Source organism: Corythoichthys intestinalis, chromosome 16 (assembly GCF_030265065.1).
Source record: "Corythoichthys intestinalis isolate RoL2023-P3 chromosome 16, ASM3026506v1, whole genome shotgun sequence".
In the NCBI taxonomy this organism is placed as follows: Eukaryota; Metazoa; Chordata; class Actinopteri; order Syngnathiformes; family Syngnathidae; genus Corythoichthys; species Corythoichthys intestinalis.
Window position 1 is genome coordinate 3,720,543 of NC_080410.1, and position 25,386 is coordinate 3,745,928.

The window sequence follows — 25,386 nt, forward strand, 5'->3', positions numbered from 1 at the left end:
TGGAGAGAGCCATTAGAAACATGTCTCAAGTGTTCCAATTTTAGGTTGGCCATGACGTCTTCAATCAAGCTCTTAAAATATGGAGGCTCAGTTTTTTTCCAATTAAATAAAATCATGCGCCTAGCGAGTAAAGTAATAAAAGCTATTGCACTGGCCTGGTGAAATGAAACTAACATATTTGATGGGACAATCCCAAACAACGCTGTTGTGCAGTTTGGCGCAATATCCTTGTTGCATAAGGAGGACAGTGCATTGAAAATCTCTCTCCAGAATGCATAAAGCTTGGGACACAACCAAAACATATGGCTCAAATTAGCTGGGGTAAGGCCACATCTTGGACATGCTGGATCGGCACCTGTATGCAGTTTTGAAATTTTACTTGGTGGCCAGTGTAACCTATGAAGAATCTTGAACTGGATTAAACCATGTCTTATACATATAGATGATGAATGGATTGAACTAATAGCAGCTTGCCAGGTGTTATCAGTAAGCTGCTCGCCCAACTCTTCCTCCCATTTGAGTTTCAAATGATTTAATGATGGAGATGCCGCACTCTGAATCCTGTCGTAAAGAGCTGAGACGACACCTTTAATGGAGGGGTCCAATTCTAAACAGTCGTCAAGCCAGGTTTTCGGTGGTAAAGTAAGTGAGAATGTTTCTTTCACATAACTACGAACTTGTACATATCTAAAGAAATCTGATTGTGACAGGCCGAAATCTTCTCTTAGTTGGTTAAAAGCAACAAATTTGTCATTTCTAAAGAGATCTTTTATGCACGATAGACCTCCCTTTTTCCATCGCTGAAAAGATGGATCAATAAGTGATGGTGCGAAGTGGACATTGGAAGTAATGGGTGTTGCAGTTAAAGCGCACCTGAATTGAAAATGTCTTCTAAACTGAAACCAGATTTTTAAGGAGCCACGTACAATTTCATTGTTTGTCCAATTATTTTTACTCAGTGGCAAAGAGCTACATATTAGGGAACCAAGAGAGACTGGCTCGCTGGAATGTTTTTCCATCATGACCCATGGTGGGGAATCAGGCTCTGAGCCATCTTCAAGCCAGAATAATAGCATTTGAATGTTTGCAGCCCAGTAGTAGTAGAGGAAATTTGGTAACGCAAGGCCACCATGTTCTTTTTTTCTTTCCAGGAACTCTCTCCTAATTCGAGGTGTAGTTTTATTCCAATCTGGGTGTTAATTGACAGAATAGCATAATTTTAATCTGAAACTGCTTTATCTGGTGCCAAACAATCGACCCAGTAGATGGCGGTAATGCCCCACGATATAAGGGGTACTGCCAATAAAACCAAGAAGAAGAAGACTCGCCATTTTTTTTCCACTTCGTTCTTTTTGCTCTTTGTCTAGACGTGTCCAGCATTATGGTCTAAAAAATCATTAGCCAATCTTCGTCTCAGCATTCAGAAATCAAGTGCGGAAAATGTCCGCGAGACCGGCTGGAGCAAACTTCCGGGAGCATCTTCGTGGAGTGAAAGAGGAGCCCCTGCGTCACCGACACTGGACTGTGTGCAAACTACATTACAAACTAATGCACAATAAGCTTGTTCTTAGCAGTCTAGAAGGTTGGTTCACTTTCGCTCATAAGTACACTGTACATGACGGATCACGGTGATGAGAATTCATTGTTAATGTTAATAGTAGTGCTGTCAGGGGATTCCAATAGGGAATGGGAGGTACTACTTCATTGTTTGGATAGCCGCCATGTTGGTAATATGACTTACTTCCGGTCCGGCCGACTCAACGCGGATTGTAATTTGTGGTAGTACTAAACTAATTCCTTCTTTGTATTTAAAAGAAAAAAAAATGGGTGTGCATTGTTATGTTACAGCTAGGGGTGCACGATATCCATTTTTTCAAACCGATATCGATAACTTCCTGCTCCTTAAGGCCGATAACAGATAATATAGACCCTACTCACCTGCGTCACAAAATGACGTGTCGCTGTATCCAGCCGCCATATTGTCCGTATTTTTTTAGATCTATTCTCATTGTTTTCAATTAGTCGTGCAAGTTATAGAGCAATTCATGGAAGCCCCGGTGTTATCTGACGCTGTAAACTCATTGGATGCGTTGCATAAAAGGCGTTATGTGGAAAAGCTTCAGTTTATCCATTCGCCAGATCCATATTTGATACCTAAATCGATGTTTTTTGACCCGCTGTCTTCGCCGTCTTTGCCTGACATCTGCTACTCTGATATTTACAACTATCTTGTCCACACAAAATCAGCCTGTTCTCACGAAAGTTTGAAAAACTTTAAGAGCTTGGAGGCTTATAAATACTTCGTTGCTGGTTGGGTGAAACCGGTCCTCGTCCACGAAAATTCGGCAGGAATCTATCTTGTGCTCGGGAAGGTGAGTTACGAAATTTTCAATTCAAAATTTTTTGTTCTTGCTAACATCCACTGTCAAGTCTAATGTATTTCATGTCATTTGTCAATGGAGCTAGGGCTTTTAATGTTTATATGGTTTAGCGATAGCACTCTCACTACATACATATATAATATGTAATAAATATGAAGTGCGATTGCACTATTCAAGATTGTCCCTAGTTGAATTTATTTTTTGGCTTTTGACCTCAGTAGTGAAATTGTAAATTAATTGTATGACAACTGTCTTTTTATCCCCTTATAATTATATATTTTCAGGTAGTTCATTCACAACGTCTGAGTGTATGTTGTCGGTGATTAGCCTAGCAATGATCTTAATTGTGGTTGTCAGCCCAAACCCCTCTAAATATATATTAAATGCATCTTACCAGATATAAAATGACTACTGCATAATCTGTGGTAGTCGTTTGGAGCCCAGTTTTCTCGTCGAATTGCAGCAGTCCATCTCGCTCTCCTCTCAGGGTCTCTCGGAATACGGTAAAACTTCAAGTCTCTCCGTCTGTCTTCTCTGTTTTTGCAACCGACCGCCACACACGACTTCACCATTTTGATTATTAATGTTAACGAGCAGAAAAACGCGCCATAATAGGAGGAATTTACGATGCGCTAATGCATTAACATGACGAGTAGACGGACAACATGGCGTGGGGGCGTGGCTGTGACGTCACGTGAGTAGGGTCTATATATGGCGGAAAACACTCAGATGACTTGAAGATCCGCTCTGAGACCCCCAATTTGGCCAAATTTCAAAATTGTCTGATATGCATGTGTGATACATCATTGGATTGGAAATCTTAAAATCTCAATTTTCTGGGGTAAGAAAAATTTTGAACAGGGCATTTAAAAAAAAAAAAAAAACTTTTTAAAACAGCAAAACCCTATCTGAAGGTGAGAGCACGCAAGAGCAGAATTACAGAAGCCATCACTTTAACGAGATATTATCGTGTACTTACCTCTTTTCGATCCAAAAACTCTTGTGTCGCATGTGAGTCAATATGTGAGTGAATCATTTTTCAAAGACGTTTTTTTTTTTTTTTTTTTTAAACAAAATATTAGACATAGATTAATGATTCTAAGCTAAAAATGACAGACATTTTGATAATATAATTACTTGTTTTCATGGCTGGGTTGAAGCAAAAACAGTTGTGTGACGTCTGTAAACGGGGGTTTCCAGGGTAAAACCGGCAAATTAAAAATGGTTTGGGGGCTTAATGCGCCATTAATCTGCTATGGCAGCATATAGACATATTGTTCTATCAAACACAACTGTTGTTTTGGCTTAAAATACAGCAGTTTCTTTTAAAGAGGAGCGCAAGTGCAGAAACTGCTTTTATAGTCTTGTCTGTGTTTTCCGCCATATATAATTTTTCAATGTATAGTCACCTGAGTTTTTGAACACCTGAAGGTAAAAAATACTAGTGGTGGATTCAGCATAGATTTGCCTTTGATCTAACCAGAATTTTCAGGATGACCTGAACATTATTATAATGAACAAAAACAAAGACAAGAACAGTTTTGACTTCAAGTAAAGTGACCATATTAATTTTTGCAAATAAATATAATTTGAGTCAATCACAATCAATCAGTCAATATCATTGACAATGTATTCCCCTGAACAATAAGCACAGAACTAAAAGAAACGTAAACCCAATAGGTATTGTGCTTTGTCAGCAGATAAAAGATTTGGTGCAACAGGAAAGGAGACTTTTGTCGTCTTGGTCAATGAAACAACAACTTTTATTATCTGGCATTTAGAGACAGCAAGCCTGTCAATAACCAAAAGGCCTCTCAATAATTTGTAAACATAACACTGTAAAATGCAAACATTTGCTAATTGCCATAGTAGCGTTTCCCCTACATTTGAAATATCGTTGCGGGCTGCCACACCAAAATAAAAGCCGCCATGGCTTGCAAATGATTTTTTTTTTTTTTTTTTTTTTTAGATTAAAAGATCCACTAATTTATAATTTGTATAATTTAACATGACGTCTAAATGTTTATATGAAGCTCATTTGTACGCACCATTTGCCATAAGTCGTCTGAAATAAGGCAGAATAAATATGTACCTAAAATGGAAATTCAAGAACTTTAAAGTATTGCAACTTCTCCAACACAATATTTGAACTGACAGTTTAAATTCTTTACATTTACATACATAGTCAATAAGGGCAGGTCGTCATAATTGTTGCTCCATGCCTCCTTTGGCAGCAAGTATGGATCTACGCCGTTGATTGAAGTAAATTCTTCAAAAGTACTGGTTTTGAGGCTCTACTGACAGCTATTCCCTGTAAATTCCACCAAGACTTTAACATAATTTCTGCCAAAAAAAACCCCAACTATCCCACGCTGAAGTAAATGGCAAAACTGGTTGAGTGTGCCAGACCGGAAGTAAATAATGTTACCAACATGCAGTGTTGTCACGGATTACTTAAAAAAGTAATTTAATTACTGATTACTAGAGCTGGGAATCTTTGGGCACCTAACGATTCGATTACGATTCAGAGGCTCCGATTCGATTATAAAACGATTATTGATGCACCCCCCCTCCTTTTTTTTTTTTTTTAAATTTTTTTTTATTTTTTAAAAAAAATTTGTACATTAGTTCCAGAATTGTTCAAAAATACTCTCAGGCTAAACCAAACTACTATTTCAGTATCAAGTTAACATATAGCAGTAAACAAATATAAAAAAATAACAGCAAATAAAAAACTCCAGTCCCCATTCTGTATCAGCAGCTTTAAACTACATTCAATTAATTTAATGTTGTGAATCAACCGTTAAAGTTGTTAAAATTGCTCCCGTTATTCCATAATTTCCCTTTTGTCTACTTTTGACATGTGAAAGTTTTAACACTATTTTAAAGATAGATTCAAGTCAATATTTTACCGATTTAGGAGTATTTTAGATAAAAAGTTAATTAGGTTTGTTTGGAAGGTTCGCTCAACAGCCTTGCATGGAAGTGTAGTGCATTAAGATGGCGGCCGCTTACTAACGCCCGCATCTAGCTTTTTGTAGGTGTGCTGCTAACGCTACTGAATCTGTAATGCATCTAGTCCTATATAAATAATATCTACCGTAACATTATGTGGATGTACTTTGTAGCAGCTTTTCGGCAGCAGTCAGGTATGTTGTTGTGTTTTTTATTTTTTTTTATCTTGTGGCGTGAGTTGAGCTAGAGCCGTGAGTTGAGCATTGGCATTACCCGAGGGGCCGGGTAACGAGAAGCATGATGTTTAGCTACTCTCGCTCCGTTCCTCATTGACCGCGCGGCGCGCTGAGTGTGTTGTACTTCCGCTTTACTTGGCATATTTCAATAATCAGAGTTTGGATGTTTGTGAATCGTTCTCGAATCTTCCACGGCCGAATCGCGAATAATCTAAGAATCGGAAATTTTGCACACCTCTACTGATTACTGATTATACCTCAAAAAAGTAATATAGTTACTTTACTGATTACTTTATTAATCAAAGTAACCAAGTTACTTTAAAAGTAACTTATAGAGGTGTGCATCGGCACTGCCCTCACGATTCGATTCGATTACGGTTGAGAGAGAAGCATATTTTTCGTGAATCATGTCTGACACAAGCAGTCTGACATTAAACAACTTTCTATTGGCTCTTGTGTCACTCCTGGTTGAAGTCAAATGAAAATAGTGTACTTTCATATATATACAGTATATATTATTAAAAAAAAAAAAATCACAGCATTTAATTTGTGCTTTGAATGAGACCAGGGCTTTTCTTTTTTTACACACAGTAGCACTCCCTCTTTCTCCGCTTCAGCCATTGTTATGTTATGTCCTATCTCGCTGCTCTCTCGATTGCAACTGCGCATGTCTGCGACGTTACTCCGGTGAGGAAGCGGATTTGGGTTCTTCGTCCCCCCTGTATTGCTTTGAATGTAAAGTAGCTTCCTCTACAGGTTAACATGAGAATAATAATACAAATGGAGAAACAAAATCCGTTGCATCACCGGAATTGCACAGGGAAGATTTTTAAACATACTTATATTAGAGCCTAGTTCGGGCCTAAAAAATCCAGCCCGACCCGACCCGGCCCGCGCGTATTAAAGCCCGACCCAGCCCGAGTAATTAATTTACCTTGCTGGCTCGGGCCCGAAAAAAACGGAAATTTCATTTTTTATTTGTATGCCCGAGCCCGAAAAAACCCTGAAATTTTACGTTTTATTTGTAGGCCTGAACCCCCCCAAAAATGTACGTTTTATTCGCAGGCCTGAGCCCGCTTTATTTGTGAGGACTCAGGTGGGGGAGGAAATGCGGGGATGCGATGCATGGTTGCGTTTTTTGTGACGATGCCATGTGCATAACGATAACAAATTAAAGCCCGTCTTTTGTAACAAATTTTCCCAGTTAAACAAGACTGTAAGATGCATATTCAATAAACATTTATATCTTTTATATTTTTGTGTCTGTTGTATCAGGTGGATAGTTCATGCGTCATTTCCTCGGCAAAATGCAATAGACATTTATTTTTCATTTAGTTAGACATTTAGTTTTCTTAATGTTTAAATAGTCTACCTATTTTAGAGGTAAATAGTCTACCCATTTTGTTGTTCATGCACTGTACACTTATTCAGCATGTTGTTGTCTATTGTATTTTTATATTAAATTGCCCTTCAAAATGACAGATCTGTTCTATGTGTTGGATTTTATCAAGTAAATGTCCTCCAAAATGCGACTTATACTCCGGTGCGACTTATATATGTTTTTTTTCTCTTCGTTGGGCATTTATGGCTGGTGCGACTTGTAGTCCGAAAAATACGGTATATACCGTATTGGCCAGAATATAAGACGGCCCTGATTATAAGACGACCCCCTCTTTTTCAAGACTCAAGTTTGAAAAAAAGACTTTTTGAACACCAAATGAATTTTTATACAGAAAATAATTACAGAACATCCGAAACAAATGATAACAATATATTTGAGAGAAAAAGCATGTTATTTTGCCTCATTCAAATCTTAATATCTGAACATTTAAATATGTAAACTAAAGTGCAATCACATTCGTAAAAGAATGCCTTCTGGTTTTTGAAATGTAAATAAACCAATCTATTGTGATAAAACAACAAAATTGCAATAACTGCATTAACCATCAAAGTAAAGTCTAACTGTAACTGTAGTCTTGAAACAAATCTGAATAAGGAAAAACTGCAATAAAATAATACAAACTGGTTAAACATGAGAGTAGCTGAGATCTGTCAGGACAGAACATCGCTTCAATGATATCTGGCGCCATCTAGCGTTGTGAATGGGTATAATGTCTAGACCTCGAATATAAGACGACCCCCACTTTTTCGGTCTTATTTCAATGCAAAAACACCGTCTTATATTCGGGCCAATACGGTAGTCGTACGGTAGTTTACGTAGCCATAAACTTGAATTCGTCCACAGACAAGATTCCTAGTCGTCGAAAAGAGAGTTGTATTCACGCACCCACAAAAAAAAATCCGACGTCTGAATTTGGTGGTTACAGATACAAATGCCTGAATGCGTACATGAATGCGTAAATACTAGGGATGCAACAATACAGTTAAGTCATGGTTCAGTACGATTTTCGATACGAGGGACACGATTTTCAGTTCGATTCAATACATTTAATGCTCTGAAACAAAAAATACAAGTGTTATTTTTTTTCAATGTTTTTTTTTTTATTTGCTAGCAAGCAAAAATAACAATGCCTTCGTATGAACATGCATTTTAATGCATAATATTTATGTGCTTACTTCTTCCTGATCTGAAGAAATTTTGTATAAAAGGGCTGAGAACAATCTTACTGTTTATAAAGTGAGGCAGGGCACCCTGTTGATTGCGACAGCTCTCTTAGCGGCGAGATTTACCACATGAGCAAAACATCCTATTTGTGGTCCGAGACCATCTGTGTTACGTACGGAATTAACAATATTTGCAGCATTATCTATAGTCACGAGTATGGATGGATTTGGCCTGCTTAACTTCAATTCAGTCATGGCATTTTTTTATTCATCGAAATATGTAATGTAATGAAATATGTAAAAATATGGACGAGACGGGATAGCACATCGTGGCTCAACAGTTTTCATAAGGTACGAAAAGCTATCATTATTAACCACAGAATAAGGCTGCAAAGGTTTGGAAACAAATGTTCTAACAGCACATGTGATTTTCTTATGTTATTGGAGGTGAAAGTGTACTTCATTTGAAAGGCGTCCGCTATGCTGCTCTGAGACTTGGGTCGCGTTACCGGCTTTTCCTCTGCTCCCCTTGCAGATCACCTGTTTGGGTGATGGCGGCGAAAATGAGTGCTCTTAATGATCGTGTTGCCTGGGATGTACGGTATTGTTGTAAGGCAATAGTTTTTGTTTTAATCACCATTTTCCTCCCTTGATCATTGCAACAGCAAACCCAAAATGCTGCCACATAGCCACCTCGTCAAACTTTTGTCTTTTCTGGCCATCCATTATCTTGTTGTCTGTCACAAACAAAAGGGAGAGAAGCAGCGTGGTTGACCCTGTCCTCGAGGCAGTTTGGGGGACCAGGGGAAAAGGGCTGCTTGCGGGGAGGAGCTTTCTCCAAGCTTTTTTTCAAGGCAGAGTAGCGAGAGCACACAAGAAAACGTTTCTAAAAATACATTTTGGGAGCTTTTCATTTGGATCAAATGTTTTTGCGTATTGAATCGAAGCGGGCGTATAGAACGGTTCAATACAAAATCGAGTATTGTTGCATCCCTAGTAAATACGAGTACAAAGCTTCCATATGACGTGTTTTAATGACGTCATCACAAGAGGACTAAAGTTCTTCACATAATTCGGTGGTAAACTTTCGGTCCTCAAAACATTTCAACCGAATATTGGATTTTTAGCTATTGATCGATAGTTTTCAGGTCCGAATTTTCAGACACATGTTTACGCAGAGCAATGTCTCTTGTGGCTCAAAATGGAACCAGATATTTTTCCCAGTATTTTTTTGTATGGCTGCTTTTTAAAACCGCGCTGTGCACTCATCTAGTTTTGCACAAAGGAAAGACGCAGTGGTAGTCCGTAAAATACATCAATCGTTTTCTTGTGTCTTGCAGGTTTCAGAAAATATCTTGGTGCTGACGGGCAGGAGCCAGAATCTCCTGGAATTGAAGGGGATATTGAGCCCCCCCAAATAAAAGAGGAGGAGCCAAAGCCCTGTCAACAGATGCAACTTTTAATCAAAAAGGAGGAGGAAGAGCAGCCATCTGTTGAAGAGGAGGAGTATACCACCAGGTCGACTGGTGAGCCTTTAAAGAGTGACTATGGTCCGAGTGAGGCCAGCAGAGGAGCGGAGCCTTTGAGGGGCAGCAGCAGCAGCAGCAGCAGCTCAACAGAAGTATTGCAAACACATATTTTCATCGCTCTGACAGACAGAAATGGTACTACGTCACAATCACCTTGCAATGATGATGGTCATAAGAAATCTCACCGTGACGACAAACTCTGCAAATGCTCTCAGTGTGGGAAAACTTTTGCTCGTGCGGAAACTCTTCGAATGCATATGAGGAGGCACACTGGCGAAAAACCATTTTCCTGCTCAATTTGTGATCGAAGATTCGCTTGGAAGAATAATTTAATAAAACACACAAGAACCCACACTGGTGAAAAATCATTTGTCTGCTCAGTTTGTGGTCAAGGATTCTCTCAAAAGCAACACTTAAAAGAACACACAAGGATCCACACTGGCGAAAAACCTTTTTCCTGCTCTGTTTGTGGTAAAAGATTCAGTCACAAGAGCACTTTAAAACAACACACAAGAACCCACACTGGTGAAAAACCTTTTGTCTGCTCCGTTTGTGGTGAAAGCTTCTCTGAAAAGGGAAGCTTAAAAAGACACACAAGAACCCACACTGGTGAAAAACCTTTTTCCTGCTTAGCTTGTGGTCAAAGATTCACTCGAAAGCAAAACTTGACTATACACACAAGAACCCACACTGGCGAAAAACCTTTTTCCTGCTTAGTTTGTGGTCGAGGATTCTCTCAAAAGCAACACTTAAAAGGACACACAAGGATCCACACAGGGATCCACACTGGCGAAGAACCTTTTGTCTGCTCAGTTTGTGGTCATAGATTCACTACAAAGCAAAGCTTAAAAATACACACAAGAACCCACACTGGCGAAAAACCTTTTCCCTGCTCCGTTTGTGGTCAAAGATTCAGTCATGAAAGTGTCTTAAAACAACACACAAGAACCCACACTGGCGAAAAACCATTTTCCTGCTCCGTTTGTGGTCAAAGATTCAGTCAAAAGAGCGCCTTATATGCACACACAAGAACCCACACTGGTGAAAAACCTTTTGTCTGCTCAGTTTGTGGTCAAAGATTCACTGAAAAGCAAAGCTTAAAAATACACACAAGAACCCACACTGGCGAAAAACCTTTTGTCTGCTCAGTTTGTGGTAAAGGATTCACTGATAAGCCAAACTTAAGAAGACACACAAGAATCCACACTGGCGAAAAACCTTTTTCCTGCTTAGTTTGCGGTCAAAGATTCAGTCAAAAGACCACCTTAGAAGGACACACAAGAACCCACACTGGCGAAAAACCATTTTCCTGCTCCGTGTGTGGTCAAAAGTTCGCCTGGAAGGATCGGGTAAAGAGACACGTGTGTGTTGATGTGAGAAGCGGTAGCCAATGACTGTTTTGCCTGTCATCCATGCAGGCTTCATCAGATGTTTTGCACGCAGGACGATTGTATTCCGCAGAGCTTCCTTACATGTTGAGGATTGGCACTTTTGGTGCCCTGTATTGTCCAATTGTTGTATGATGTACATCCACCCTATTGCCTAAACCTCAGCTGATTCAACCCTCTCAAGTTTGTCATGTTTGTGTGCCTTCTCCATTGTTTTTTTTTTTTTCATTCCAGCACATGATTCAGCTGGATGGGTGGGGCTGTGCAACACACTTGTGGCGCATTAGAAGCGCTCATTATTTAAAGACTCCTGTCGCCATATACAAACAAGTGTCGGACTATTGCTTAGTATGTTTTACTTTACTAGTTTACTTTGTTTTTTTCCTTTTCTGGCCATTGACAGCTTTCCCTTGGTTCTCTTGCCGACTGTGTTCGTACCTCTTTTTGTTTGTATTTTTCCTCGCGTGTTCTGGCGTGCTCTCTTGTTTGTTTTTTTTTTTTGTAATAAATTCTACACAAACTTCGTTGTCTGTGTTGGATCCATATTATACGGCTCGCCGTTTCATTACAAAGTTAAGTGGAATTTTTTATATAATACCCTTCCAAACTACATTTTTCACATTTAATATTTGAAACACAGACCCCAAATTCCAAAAATTCTAAATCATTCATAAATAATGTCATTAAATAAATATGAAAAATTAGGATATATTGTTCAAAATTGCAAAAATAATAATTAAAAAAAAAAATCTAAAATACTGGCTCACAAATGATTTTTTTTGTGGGGCAATTAATGTACCAGTATACATAATTTTTAAAAACTATTGCTACTCATGATTGACAGAGACATGTTACAACAGTATGAGGGCCAAACAAAAAGGACAGACAGTAAAGACGTGTTCTTACGACAAAAATTTTTTTTTCTCGTAGTAAGTTAAAAGTTTTGTTATGTTTTTGTTAAAAATAAATATATAAAACACTGAAACATGTATTTAACTTTCCCATTAAATATGTGTTGGAAATGTTTTCTTTTGTTCATAACATGGTCAACACCTGACACCTTCCTTGCTGCAAGGGTCACGTTGAATAAGCCGCTGTTCGAACGAAAAAGTTCACTTTTGACAGAGGAGGCATTACCCATGGCGCAAATATCATTTTTTACAATACAAAAACAGTGAAATTTTCTAAAATCCAATTTGAGGTCCAAAATGAAGATGATGATGATTGTTCTATAATAGTGCCCAGTTAGCTGCAGATTTAGACTGTGCAGTCAGAAAGGAAATATTTAGTGTCTTCAAACAGGAAGGATATGTTTTGTAGCTTTAATATTATTTGTTGTTGCTTCCGCTGTTCAGAGTGCTGTCGGTTATTCGTATGCAATTTATTTTAGTGTTGTGAAAAGGGGGGCATTAAATTTAGGCTTATTGGACCTTTTCGTTTTTTGTGTGCCATTGCGCCATCTAGCTGTGGGGATATGCATCATAATACACAGGCACTGTTATTTCCAATACAAAAACTCCAACACACACTGTCGGTGAAATGGAACCGTATTTGTAGTAGTACGTAAACTATTCAGCATGCATGTCGTGTGTACTGCCTACGTGCACGCCTTGTATGGAGAAAAGGCACAAGCATGACAAATTTTGACCGAAACGGCTGTTTTTGGATGGGAAAATCGAAGACAGATCTTCAGCACCCACTGCTGTGAGCAGTGTTGTTAATCTTACTGAAAAAAAGTAATTAATTATAGTTACAAATTACTTCTCCCAAAAAGTAATTGCGTTAGTAACTCAATTACCTTAATGTAAGAGTAATTAGTTACTTGTCAAAGTAATTGGTGATAATTACTTTTTTTTTTTTTTCCCCCCTCAATAAAAAAAAAAAAAAAAAAAAAAAAAAACATTGGCCACACTATGTGAAGTTTTTTGTGAAGCTTTTTGGTACAATTGGCCCGAGCCCAATTCTTTACCCTAATTTACTCTTTACCCTGAATCAACTGTTAAAAGTTGCTAGAATTGCTCCCATTATTGCATTAGTTCCCTTCTCTCTACTTTCGACATATGAAAGTTTTAAAACTATTTCATCATTTAAAGATAGATTCAAGTCAAGATTTTGCCGATTTAGAAGTATTTTATATAAAAAGTTACGTAGGTTCGCTAGGAAGGTTCTCTACAACAGAGCCGTCCTAAAAAGTCTACTGCTTCAAGATGGCGGCTGTCTACTAACGCATTTAGTGCCATGTCTGTCATTTTGCATCTAGTTATATCTATAGACAGTACATGTGTTATCTACCATGTCTACCATATCTACCATAACATGCGGGCGTGGTTTGAAGGCTATCGCCTACAACATGTATTATTGGAGCTACCTAGCATCGCGTTTGTTCGGCCTCGCAACTTTCTTGCCTCCTCCACACTCCTGCTCTGCTCTGTCGTCTCGGTGAGTCCATCTCCCTCAGACTTTTCGTCCAATATAGTAACGCATAGTAACGCATCCCTTTACGTCCTCAGTAACGGTAACGGCGTTGCCAAGATGAGAAAAGTAATTAATTAGATTACCCACTACTGAAAAAAATAACGCCGTTAGTAACGCCGTTATATTGTAACGCCGTTATTAACAACACTGGCTGTGAGTGACTTCCATCGCCCCGTACCAGCCCCCGCCGATGAAAATCTCTCGACTCCGCTTTGAACTTTAAAGTGCTTGTACCTCACCGCCCTTGTTTATTTTTATTCATAATAGGGAATGGGACGTACTACGTCACTGTTTGGACGCGCCTCCATGCTGGCAATATGATTTACTTCCGGTTCGGCAGAGTCAATGCGGATTGTAACGTGTGGTAGTGCTAAGCTAACTCTTTCGGTGTTTTAGAAAGAAAATATGGGTGCTTATTGTTGCGTTACCGGGTGCAACAGCATCTCCTACGACAAAAAAAAAGGGGTTAGGAAAAATGGACTCACTTTTCACCGTTTTCCTGCATGGAGGACCAAATATCAGATCACGAAGGTACGACGGATGGCTGGATTGCAGCGGTTCGTCGGAAAAGCATTTCTTATGATCATATTTCTGCTGGAATGAGAGTGTGTTCCTGTCATCTCTACTCTTGTAAGTTGAACGATTTATCCACTTTTGGTTTCAATACGTTTTTCTTTTTTTACACCGTTGTGTAAATCTGCCTCGGTAGCAATGCTCGCCTACTACGACTCACCTACCTGTTGTATTCCTAGGTAAACCTGCTGACAACACATCCCGATTTGTCACCATCTCTCTTCTTGGATCATTTGACAAAGAAAATTTGTTCAATGGAGTGGTTCCATTTGTCCTGTGCCGGACTCAAACAAGCCCCTGCTGCAGACGCCATCTGGGTCTGCCCTTCTCGTCGATGAACTGCGGGCTTTTAACTTGTGAAAATGCAAGAACTGTAATGCACATATTTATTCTGCCTGGCTATTTAACTATGGCCAGTGACGTATTTTTTTTTTTATTTTTTTTTTTTAAACCACTTTGACAAAGACACGTTTCATTGTAATGTTGAATTTATATATTCTATTATTATTTTTAAATTATAATATTCTTATTTGCACTTATGGAGACTTTAGACTGTCAATTCAAATAGTGTTGGAAAAGTTGCAATACCTAAAATAGAAATGCAAGAACTGTAAAGTACATATTTATACACCTTTATTTACCTAAGGCCACTGGATGTTTTTTAACTGCTTTGAAAAATACAGGTTTTGTTGTGATCTTGTATTTATATAGTATATAGCTTTTTATAATGTATTATAGTATGTATTATAATATTTGCTGCCCCCTGCCAGAGTGTGGGCCATTTTGTACTAAAATGGTTTTAAACTGTCAGTTCAAATACTGTGTTGGAGACTAGTACTTGCAATACTTAAAATGGAAATGCACGAACTTTAAAGCACATATTTATCCTGTCTGGCAATTTACCCAAGGCCAGTAAATAGTGTTTTAAACTACTTTGACAAAGACACGTTTATTGTGATCTTGTATTTGTGTATTACTTATAATTTATTATATAATATTTGCTGCCACCGTCAGAGGGTGGGCCTTGTTTGCACTAATTTAAAGATATTAAACTGTCAATTCAAATATCTTATTGGAGAAATTGCATTACTTGAAATAAATCTATTGCAATTTATCAGTCCCAGTTTTTGTCTACAACACTGTCCAAAAATTGTCAATGCATACTCCAAATAGAATAACAAAATTAAGTCACCTGACTTTGTAATTATTACACCTGTTTATTATGAAGACCTGAAGTAAACAACAAGCAGTTACAGTTTGTCAAGAAGTTGTTCAAGTCATGTTTTGGTATTCATATTTTATTGACTTTTCACAACAACACTTGGGATCGTGTTTATAAGAGCAGAGCAAACTGAAGTTTCAGCGTGCACTCTTCGCCTTTCCAACCTCTCATAACGCTCCGATGTGGTGCGCTTGACCTCAGAATAACCCAAGAAGAGATATGGTGACCAATCGGGATGTGTTGTCAGCATTTCATATGCAGGTTTTCCTAGTAACACAACAGGTAGGGGAGGAGGAGTAGGTTAGCATTGCTACCGAGGCAGATTTACACAACAGTAAAAAAAACCACACAAAAAAACCGTATTGAAACCAAAACGGATAAATCGTTCAACTTACAAGAGTAGAGATGAGGGGAATACTCTCATTCCAGCAGAAATATGATCATAAGAAATGCTTTTCCGACGAACCGCTGCAATCCAGCCATGAGTCGTGCCTTCGCGATCTGATATTTGGTCCTCCATGCAGGAAAACGGTGAAAAGTGAGTCCAGTTTTCCTCGCCCTTTTTTTAGTCGTAGGAGAAGCTGTTGCACCCGGTAACACAACAATACACACCCATAATTTCTTTCTAAAACACCGAAAGAGTTAGCTTAGCACGACCACACGTTACAATCCGCATTGAGTCTGCCGACCCGGAAGTGAATCATATTGCCAGCATGGAGGCGCGTCCAAACAATGACGTAGTACGTCCCATTCCCTATTAATGTCTCGTTTTTGTTCAGTCTACTACATTCAAATGTACATTTCATATTTAATCCTGATATTCAGAGGAGGGTAGAGTGGCCAAAATCTTTAATCAAGTAATAGAAACGTTGCCTCTAAATAATATAACTCAAGTAAAAGTACTCATCCAAAAATGTACTCAAGTAAAAAAGTATTGGTTGAAAACAATACTCAAGTAATGATCAAGTAATTGTGACTGTTTCGAATGTCAGATTTTTTTGTAAATAATGGTATTTATTAGGGCTGTCAAAATTATCGTTTTAACGGGCGGTAATTAATTTTTTAAATTAATCACATTAAAATATTGGACGCAATTAACGCACATGCCCCGCTCAGATTAAAATGACAGCAGTGTAATGTCCGCTTGTTAATTGTTTTTTGTTGTTTGGCGCCCTCAGCTGGCGCTTGGGTCCAAATGATTTTATGGGTTTGGGGAGTGAGCATGATGTAATGACATCAACAATGGCGAGCTACTAGTTTATTTTTTGATTGAAAATTTTACAAATTTTAATCAAACGAAAACATTAAGAGGGGTTTTAATATAAAATTTCTGTAACTTCTACTAGCATTTATCTTTAAAGAACTACAAGTTTTTCTGTCCATGGATCGCTTTAAGTGAGTGTTAATCATGTTAATGCCATCTTGTTGATTTATTGTTATATTAAGCAAATACAGTACTTATGTACCGTATGATGAATGTATATATCCGTCTTGTGTCTTGTCTTGTGTTTCATTCCAATAATAATTTACAGAAAAATATGGCATATTTTATCGATGGTTTGAATTGCGATTAATTACGATTAATTAATTTTTAAGCTGTAATTAACTCGATTAAAATTTTTTAATCATTTGACAGCCCTAGTATTTATTTATCGATTTATTTATGGTATATGGTAAAAAGTTTTTTGTCTCAGCAAAACTTCATTTACATGAACTGTTATTATTATACTTAACACAATACATGACCATATTAGTCCAAAAAGAAAACCATCGAATTCAAACCACATAACAACACTATGAAACAATTAAAAGAGCATGCGTGCCCTTAGTGGAGAAAAAACATTGTTACTTCTGATTGGTATAATGGAGTCGTGGTTATTGCTGCGACGTCTCCTTGGTGAAACTGAGACAGCCATTGTCGGCATCTCCTTGGTGAAACTGAGACAGCCATCATCGGCATCTCTGGCAAAAATAAAGTCAATATTTAGAATAAAGAGGAAAAATGTAACGAGGAGTTTAGCCCAAAGTAGCGGAGTAAGAGTAGTGTTTCTTCTTCACAAACCTGCTCAAGTAAGAGTAAAAAGTACTGTGTGGTTGAACTACCCTTAAGAAGATTTTTCTCAAAAATAGAATAGAATACAGTGGTATGAAAAAGTATCTGAACCTTTTGGAATTTCTCACATTCCTGCATAAAAGCACCATCAAATGTGATCTGATCTTTGTCAAAATCACACAGATGAAAAAACGTGTCTGCTTTAATTGAAACCACCCAAACATTAATAGATTTTCATACTTCAATGCGGATAGTATGCAAACAATGACAGAAAGAGGAAAAATAAGTAAGTCAACCATCACCTTTAATGTTTTGTGGCCCCCTCTGTAGGCAGCAATAACTTCAAGCAGACGCTTCCTGTAGCTGCAGATCAGTCTGGCACATCGATCAGGATTCCTGGGGTGTCTGGAATGAATTGCTGTCTTTAGGTCATGCCACAGCATGTCGATGGGGTTCAAGTCTGGACTTTGACTTGGTCACTCCAGAAGGTGTTTTTTGTTCTTCTGAAACCATTCTGAAGGTAATTTACATCTGTGTTTTAGATCATTGTCTTGTTGCCGCATCCATCCTCTTTTTAGCTTCAACTGTCGGATAAACGGCCTCAGGCTTTCCTGCAAAACTTCCATTAATGATTGCAAGTTGTCCAGGCCCTGAGGCAGCAAATCGGCCCCAAATCATGATGCTCCCTCCACCATGCCTCACAGTGGTGATGAGGTGTTGATTTTGGTGAGCTGTTCCATTTTTCCTCCACACATGACGTTGTGTGTTTCTCCCAACAATTCGGCTTTGGTTTAATCAGTCTACAAAATATTTTGCCAAAACTAATGTGGAGTGTTCAAGTGCCTTTTTGCAAACATGAAACGAGCAACAATGTTTTTTTTGGACAGCAGTGGCTTCTTCCGTGGAGTACTCCCACGAACACCAGTCTTGGCCATAGTTTTACATATAGTTGATGTGTGCACAGAGATATTGGACTGTGCCAGTGATTTTTGTAAGTCTTTACTCTTTAGCAGACACTCTAGGGTTCGTTTTTACCTCTCTGAGTATTCTGCGCTGAACTCTTGGCGTTGTCTTTGGTGGACTGCCAACCCTTGGGAGAGAAGCAACAGTGCCAAACTCTCTCCATTTGTAGACAACTTCTCTGTCAATTGATGACCATCCATACATTTACAGATGGTTTTGTATACTTTCCCAGCTTTATATAAATCAACAATCCTTGATCGCAGGTCTTCAGACAGCTCTTTTGACCGAGCCATGATACACATCAGACAATGCTTGTAATCAAAACAGTTCTTACCAGGTGTGTGTTTTATAGTGGGCAGGGCAGCTTTAAACCACTCATCAGTGATTGGGCACACATCTGACTTGTTTAGTAAAAATTGGTTTCTATTGCTCTTTACGTCTCCTTAGGTAGACAGTTCACTTACTTATGTTTCCCCCTTCTGTCATTGGATGCTATCCTCATTAAAATATGAAAACAATAAATGTTTGGGTGTTTTTAGTTAAAACAAACACAGTTTTTACGTCTGTGTGATTTTGACAAACACAAATCATATTTGATGGTGATTTTATGCAGAAATTTGAGAAATTCCAAAAGGTTCAGATACTTTTCATACCACTGTAGAATAGCCCTTTATTGTCATTATAGTTGTACAGTGTAATTGTGGTGCATCTCCCTTCACAGTGCAGGATAAGATGACATTTCAAAAGTGAAATGAAGTATAAAATCTAAATAAACATGAATATAAAAATTGTATTAATAGTCCTATGTTCAGGCAGTGCAAATAATCGAAGTGAAGTAGCAGCAGTTTGATAGTGAAGCCAGTGCAGCTTCCGTAGTAGGTGGAAATACAGTATGTTAGCAGGCTCTCAATAGATGAGTGGTAGAAGGCCAGCAGCAGCTTCCTGCAAGTTACTCATTCTAACGGAGTAAATGTAAAGTGTTACTACCCACCTCTGCTGATATTATGTGATATAGTCGTTTCTATTTCAATGTTAAGACATTAGCAGCCAATTTACTAGGGATGGGACCGTAGAAACACAGTAAATTTGCATTCACACAATGTTGACAAAATCCAGCAAACTCACTTAATACTACAAGTCTGAACAATTTGGCGGACATTTTTTTTAGGCCGAACAATACGTTCAGGACTCGCAGCTAGAGTAGGTGCTCTAGAGCCCTGGTTTTCTTCAAGCGGTACCTCAGTTTGATTATTGTCAGTAATCTCATCACCTTGATCAAACTGCATGTCCCATCGTTCATCAGTTCCACTCAAAGAATTCTCTGGTAATCCATTCTTTGTTTTTGGATCCAACATTTGATTTACATGCATTTCTACAATTTTTCCATACACAGAAACTGAAACCAAACATGTCACTCAACCCAAAAACTCTGTAATCACACCATCAACCCACTTCTCTCCAGCCCTGTTGTTTCTAACAAGAACATTTTGACCCACAGAGAAAACCCAGAGCTTTTTCATAACAGTGGCAGAGTTTAGAGCTCTGTTTGGCTGAATGAATTGAGGCATATTTGGTTTAACCAGTGAAAGTCTACTGCAAATTTGTCCCTTCAAGAATAGCTCGGCTGGCGTTTTCTTGGTTGTTGTGTGTGACATGTTTCGGTAACTGTACAAAAAATTGGCAATACAATGTTGTAAAGTCATGTTACCTTGAGCTTTTCCTTTTGCCAATTACCTTTTAAAGTTTCGAAACAACCGCTCAGCTAAACCATTTGAGGCTGGATAATAAGCTGGTGGTTTAATATGTTTAACTGCATTCAGGGCAAGGAAAGCCTCAAACTCACTTAAAGTAAATTGTGGCCCATTGTCAGACACGATCTCCTTTGGTAACCCATAAGATGCAAACAGATCTCTCAAAACCTCAATCGTTCTGTTGGCTGTAGTAGTTTGCATGTGGATTATGTCCGGCCAACGATCGCAGGAGTCGGAGCTCGGAGCAAGTCAAACTTTAGGGTCAAGGGTCAAAGAAAGGTCAGGAGCGATGCGGCCTCTGTCTTCAAATCGCGAAAAGTTGACTGATTTGTATCATTCTGCCCTACAGTTAAAGGTGCCCTCTCTGATTGGTCATCAGTCCAGACTGTGGGGTGGTACCCCAACCCTGCTCCGATTGGCCAGTTCTTCCGGTCTGCAAGCTGTGACCGAACCCACTCCGATTGAACATCCCCTCCAGGGTGGCAGCTGTGAGTTTTTTGTAAAACAGTTTATGAATGAGTTGAAAGTGTATTTAAACAATGAGCACTAATTCCGGTTGCTTACTGCACTTTAGGCCCATATAGTCTAGTCAAATCATTTTCTCCCATCTTGTTTTGCGCGTTAAAGACTATTTAACAGATGAATGTGAGATTATTCCACTTACTTACTTCAGTAAATATTGCCATTTGCCACATCTAAAAGTTGGTCATTTTTTACCTAGATAAAAAAAATTTGCTTTCAAATAATGTTTTGAACCATATTTATTCTGGAATTAAGAATATTTATGACATTTCAAAGCTTTTTAAAGATTAAATATAGGAATTTATTTTAAGGAGGTGTGTTTTTGGCCAATATAAAATAATCCTAAATGCCTTTGTTAGGTGAACTTTTCCCCGCAGAATATATAAAATACTTATACACAAATGAGCTGATTCATTCATATTTTAGGTCAATTTGTGTGTGTTGTCTTTTCTGTAGTAGTTGCAGGCGGTTGAATACGGCTGTTTGAATGTTAGAATAGGCTTTGTCATTCAAATAGTACAATGACATTAAATAGCAACACCCTATCAGTTCATCACACAATAAAATAATGTCAATACATAAATAAATAATATACACTAGTACTACCTAAAAATAAATTTAAACTAAGCAGTGTACGAAGAGGGTAGAGTGTTGATGTTGAAATAAATAAAATGATAGCCGACTCCTGAACTAGGCCAATAGCAAACTGCAATATGCAAGTGTTAATCAGATATACAAGTGTTAAGAAACTAGTATTCCATTAGAAGTAAGTCACTAGGTTTTAAATTTTCATTCACGATGTCATTCTGCCCAACAGGTAACAAGTTAACTCTGGGTGGTCTTGGCATCTTTCCATTCTGCAGGGGGGTTGAGCATCTGTTCAGAGGTAGGGCGGGACCAAAGTTTGACGTTGTTTCCTTCAAGTGGCGTCGTGGTCCGGAGCGCAGCATTATAGATTTCTTCATTACTGTGTTTTAGCTGTTGTGTTGTCTTGGCCTATTTTTTCCCCACTTTCAATTAAGGGCATTTGGACTTTTCCCAATTTCTGTATGCTTCAAATGTATTTGTTATTACACTCAAATTCCAGTTTTTTTTCTTGCATTTAAATAAAGGCGATATAGTACACAGTAAAAGTTAAGCAGCCTGTATTGATTCTTAAATAAGTTTAATGATAAGCAAGTTTTTTGCAGATATTGAAGTGTTGAGAAATAAGGACTAGGTTTTTAATTTTCTGTCTGCACTCATTGGGAAAGTGCACAATATATAGGACTATATGCTATGCCGAGCATACTGCATATTTGTGTGTGTAAAAAGAAGTAGCTGAGACATGAAGTACATATCAATGTGTTTTATTTTACAAGGTCATTGACCTCCTCCCTAAAATTTACAAAGTTTTCAAAAGGCCTGCCAGGAAGTCCTTTGGACGTGGACGCCTTGACCGTGGAGGTCTTTTATTTATTTATTTATTTTTTTTGTGACCCTGTGCGGATTGGCCACAAAGCGCCCAGACGCGTAGTATTTTACATTGCCAGTCTTTATCATCACATTGTGGTGGTGGTGCTTGTTGTTGTGCTGCTGCTACTGCTGCTGATTATGGTGTATTTGCTACAGCAAGTCATGTTGATATTGCTGCTAATGCTGATGCACAAGCTGACGTGAAGGGCGTAGCTGGTGCAACTTTGCCTTTACCTTGCTACAAAACAAAAAATAAATATCACGGGTAAGCCCTGAAATGCATTAAAACACTGGCAAAGGAAATTATGTTATTTTTTTATCGACCTACTGACCTCCACCCCCTTTGTGAGGATGTACAGTCGAAATCGCTTAACGTGACATTGATGTCCTACTCTGTCATCAGTAGCCACTGACGCACAAAGCAGAAGGCTTCCTGGACCATCTTCCATTCTTCTGCGCTTTCGGCGAGATCGTTATGGAAGAGCTTGGAGAGGTCATAAAACTGCCACATCTCCTCGAACGTGAAGGACCGGAAGCTGCCATGCCCGCAGATGGCCCGGTCGATGTTCTGCTCCAAGTGGCATGACACCGGAGGGAACATATCCACGTAGCGTAGAAGCTGCTCCTTCAGCCTCCACTCCCCAGTTTTGGTGTCGCACCTTCCCTTCTGTCGTCGCCTCTCCTTCACGTTCAAGGAGACTTTTTAAGAGAGCATGCAATAGTTGTTTTAAACCGATTTTTTTTTATTTTGGGTAACAAAGACACACAATCCACTGCCTATTATCAATTTCTTATACTCACTACTTGACATAACCGACATCTTCCTCCATAAGCCACATGAAGGTCTTGCCTTTGTATTTCCCAAAGGTCACCGTGAGTTGGCCGAGGATCTGCTGGTCTGTTGGAGCTGCGGTGACGGCAAGGCAGTTTTTCCTAGCTGTTAGGCGTAAAAAAACATCAGACAAGAAGTAATAATATAGTCAATTCATTTTTTAACTGAAGGAGATGTTTTTTTTAAAAGGCATCCAGAACAATACCTTGTTTGTACATGTTGAAGGGGAAAGGATATCATCATCGCACACACCATATAATTGTTTGCATTAGTCTAACACATATATAGTCTAACACATACATATGGTACAGGTTCTCGTAGGCACCGTCTAACTGTTTGCATTACTCTAACACACGTAATATAATTAATCAGGAAATAGTATCATTTTCATATTTACGGTAGGACTACACTACTAATATAAAATAAACAGAACACCATAGTTTAATGAGAAGAAATAGAAGAGATACACAATGCCGTCTTATCACAAGATTGACGCACCAACTCTGGCAATCAGCTCTCCCAGCAAACTCCAAGGACAAAGCGCTTTGTCCTAAAACAAGTACAACCAGCCCGGACAGCAAAGTTGATAGCGGGCGTCCCAATCCGCGCACGAACCTAAGCCGCCCAAAACCGGCCACAGAGGGGATGACCCAAATGCAATGCCCAGAAACGCCTTCGACAAGGCCCGCCTCAGCAAAGACTTTAAAAAGACTGGACACTGAGATAACACAGATTTTTTGCTGCTTGAAAACATGTAGCCTTGTTTTGGATCCAGAATTGTCCCTCCGTCGTCTGTTTTTGCCTTGTTTTTACCATTGTCGACGAATAAATTGTCAACCTGTTTTCGTTGAGTGTTCTTCAAGCTTTTAAAACATGGAGTCAGTACAAAGGGTTAAAATAAGAGGACGCGCGAAGTTCTGCCTTCCCGGTTGGCGCGCGCGGAGGCAGCGTTGGCCGAGCGGCACTTGTTTTGGCTGGTGCTGTTCCCGGGTGCGTCTGGGCCGGGGGGGCGAATTTCAACAATGTGCTTCTCAGGCGCAGTTTAGGCAGCAAAGCATGGTGGCCGGTCATCGCTTCTGAAGTACACTGAGAAACACCAAGGCAAGTGTCAACACAAAAGCAGGACATGACACGGAGGAAAAATTCTAGATGATGGTAATAATAAAATTGCGTTTTTGTTGGTTGTGAAGAGGATGCCTCCATTCCTAGCTGGCAATTAGAAAAAGAAAATTGACTTGATGTTCAGAGATGTTAAAATGTTGAGAGGGGTGTCTTGAGTTCATCTAATTCCCAAATTCCAAATAAAAACGAAGTTATTGGGGAAAATGCAAAATCGGTTGTCACCTACGTCATCACGACCACCTGAGCCGCCATCTTTCGTGTATCTCGGTGACCTGGACTACATCCGCCGCAGTCACGTTTGTTTTGTTGACAATTTTGCGGGTACGCAGCCATGTGAATGTCACATCAAAATGGGAAAAAGCCAGAAGAACGACAAGACTCCTTATGTGGAGAAGCTTGAAAGGGAAGCGTGAGATCGGTATTTGTCAGTTATGACGTCAGTTATGGTGCCTCTGCTGTGGTCTGGAGACCAAAGATGACATGGTTGCGTGTGATAATGAGAACTGTCCCATTATTATTTAACACTAGAAAACCCAAGGAGGGATCAGTTGATGAATATACCTTTTGTGCCCAGAGAGGGATCATCTGATCCTAATTTGCAAATCTATTGTGGTCGTTGATGGTGGTCGTTGGTACTCACGCCTACGGACAATTTGGAATGATCAATCAGCCTAGCATGCACGTCTTAGGAATGTGGGAGGAAACCGGAGTGTTTTTCTATCTCTACATAGAGAAAGAAAAAAAAAAAAAAGCAAATGTGTATGTATGTGGGAATGAAGCATTTAGCTACAGTAAATATGCCACAGACCTAATGTGGATGTGTAGCTGAACAGGTTGACTTTCATAGTATATTGAACTATATTTTAGCAATCCTTTTTTTTTTTTTTTTCATCTTGAATCCATTTCCAGCAGGCTTATAATGTAGACTCTAAACCTAAACCAATGTAGGATAACAAAGACAAAATAACTGAATTTCAATCTCTGAAAGATTTATTTAGAGCAAAACAAAAAACTGTACAGTGTACCGTATACAATCCTGACACATCACTGGGTAAGGCGTACAGCATGAGCCACAAGTCAATCAGCCACATTTCTGACAGACATGAGACATTCCCCCCCCCCCCCCCCCCCCCGTACACTTCTTTATTTGGCAGCGCCTCGTTTTTGCTGGTGGACCGTGTGTCATGGGAACAAATAAATCTTTCAGAAATTAAATTTGGGTTGTTTTGTCATTGTTATCCTATGTTGCTTTACACTAGAACCACCAGGGGTTTTGGTGCTTCCTAAAACTACCAATCCGCCCCCAAGCCGAGCCCATCTCATTTCTACCCCTCGGCCCAACAAACGGAAGGGTCCACAACACA

The 25,386-nt window shown here is 39.0% G+C and overlaps 1 protein-coding gene across 6 annotated transcripts; it reads left to right on the forward strand.

The window, feature by feature from the left end:
• The first annotated feature begins 1,323 nt into the window (after positions 1 to 1,323).
• LOC130931863 (gastrula zinc finger protein XlCGF57.1-like) lies at positions 1,324 to 23,732 on the forward strand. 6 transcript variants are annotated; one of them, XM_057861015.1, is made up of 5 exons: positions 13,019 to 13,493; positions 20,283 to 20,370; positions 20,441 to 20,579; positions 21,431 to 21,499; positions 22,936 to 23,732. In XM_057861015.1, exons 1-5 carry the CDS (start codon positions 13,348 to 13,350, stop codon positions 23,010 to 23,012), a joined length of 519 nt encoding a protein of 172 aa, XP_057716998.1. In that variant the 5' UTR covers positions 13,019 to 13,347; the 3' UTR covers positions 23,013 to 23,732. The 6 variants fall into 6 exon arrangements, with proteins under 6 accessions (XP_057717000.1, XP_057716995.1, XP_057716996.1 ...); XM_057861017.1 differs by lacking the exons at positions 13,019 to 13,493; positions 20,283 to 20,370; positions 22,936 to 23,732 and adding exons at positions 1,324 to 1,582; positions 9,478 to 9,663 and having other exon boundaries at positions 21,431 to 22,899; XM_057861014.1 differs by lacking the exon at positions 22,936 to 23,732 and having other exon boundaries at positions 21,431 to 22,899.
• Positions 23,733 to 25,386: the final 1,654 nt, after the last annotated feature.

Excerpts from the sequence above, each read along its gene's own strand:
- LOC130931863 (XM_057861012.1), top strand. The coding sequence starts at position 1,441 with ATGTCCGCGAGACCGGCTGGAGCAAACTTCCGGGAGCATCTTCGTGGA. Across the intron at positions 1,583-9,477 it reads TGTTCTTAGCAGTCTAGAAG|GTTTCAGAAAATATCTTGGT; the intron begins GTTGGTTCACTT and ends TGTGTCTTGCAG.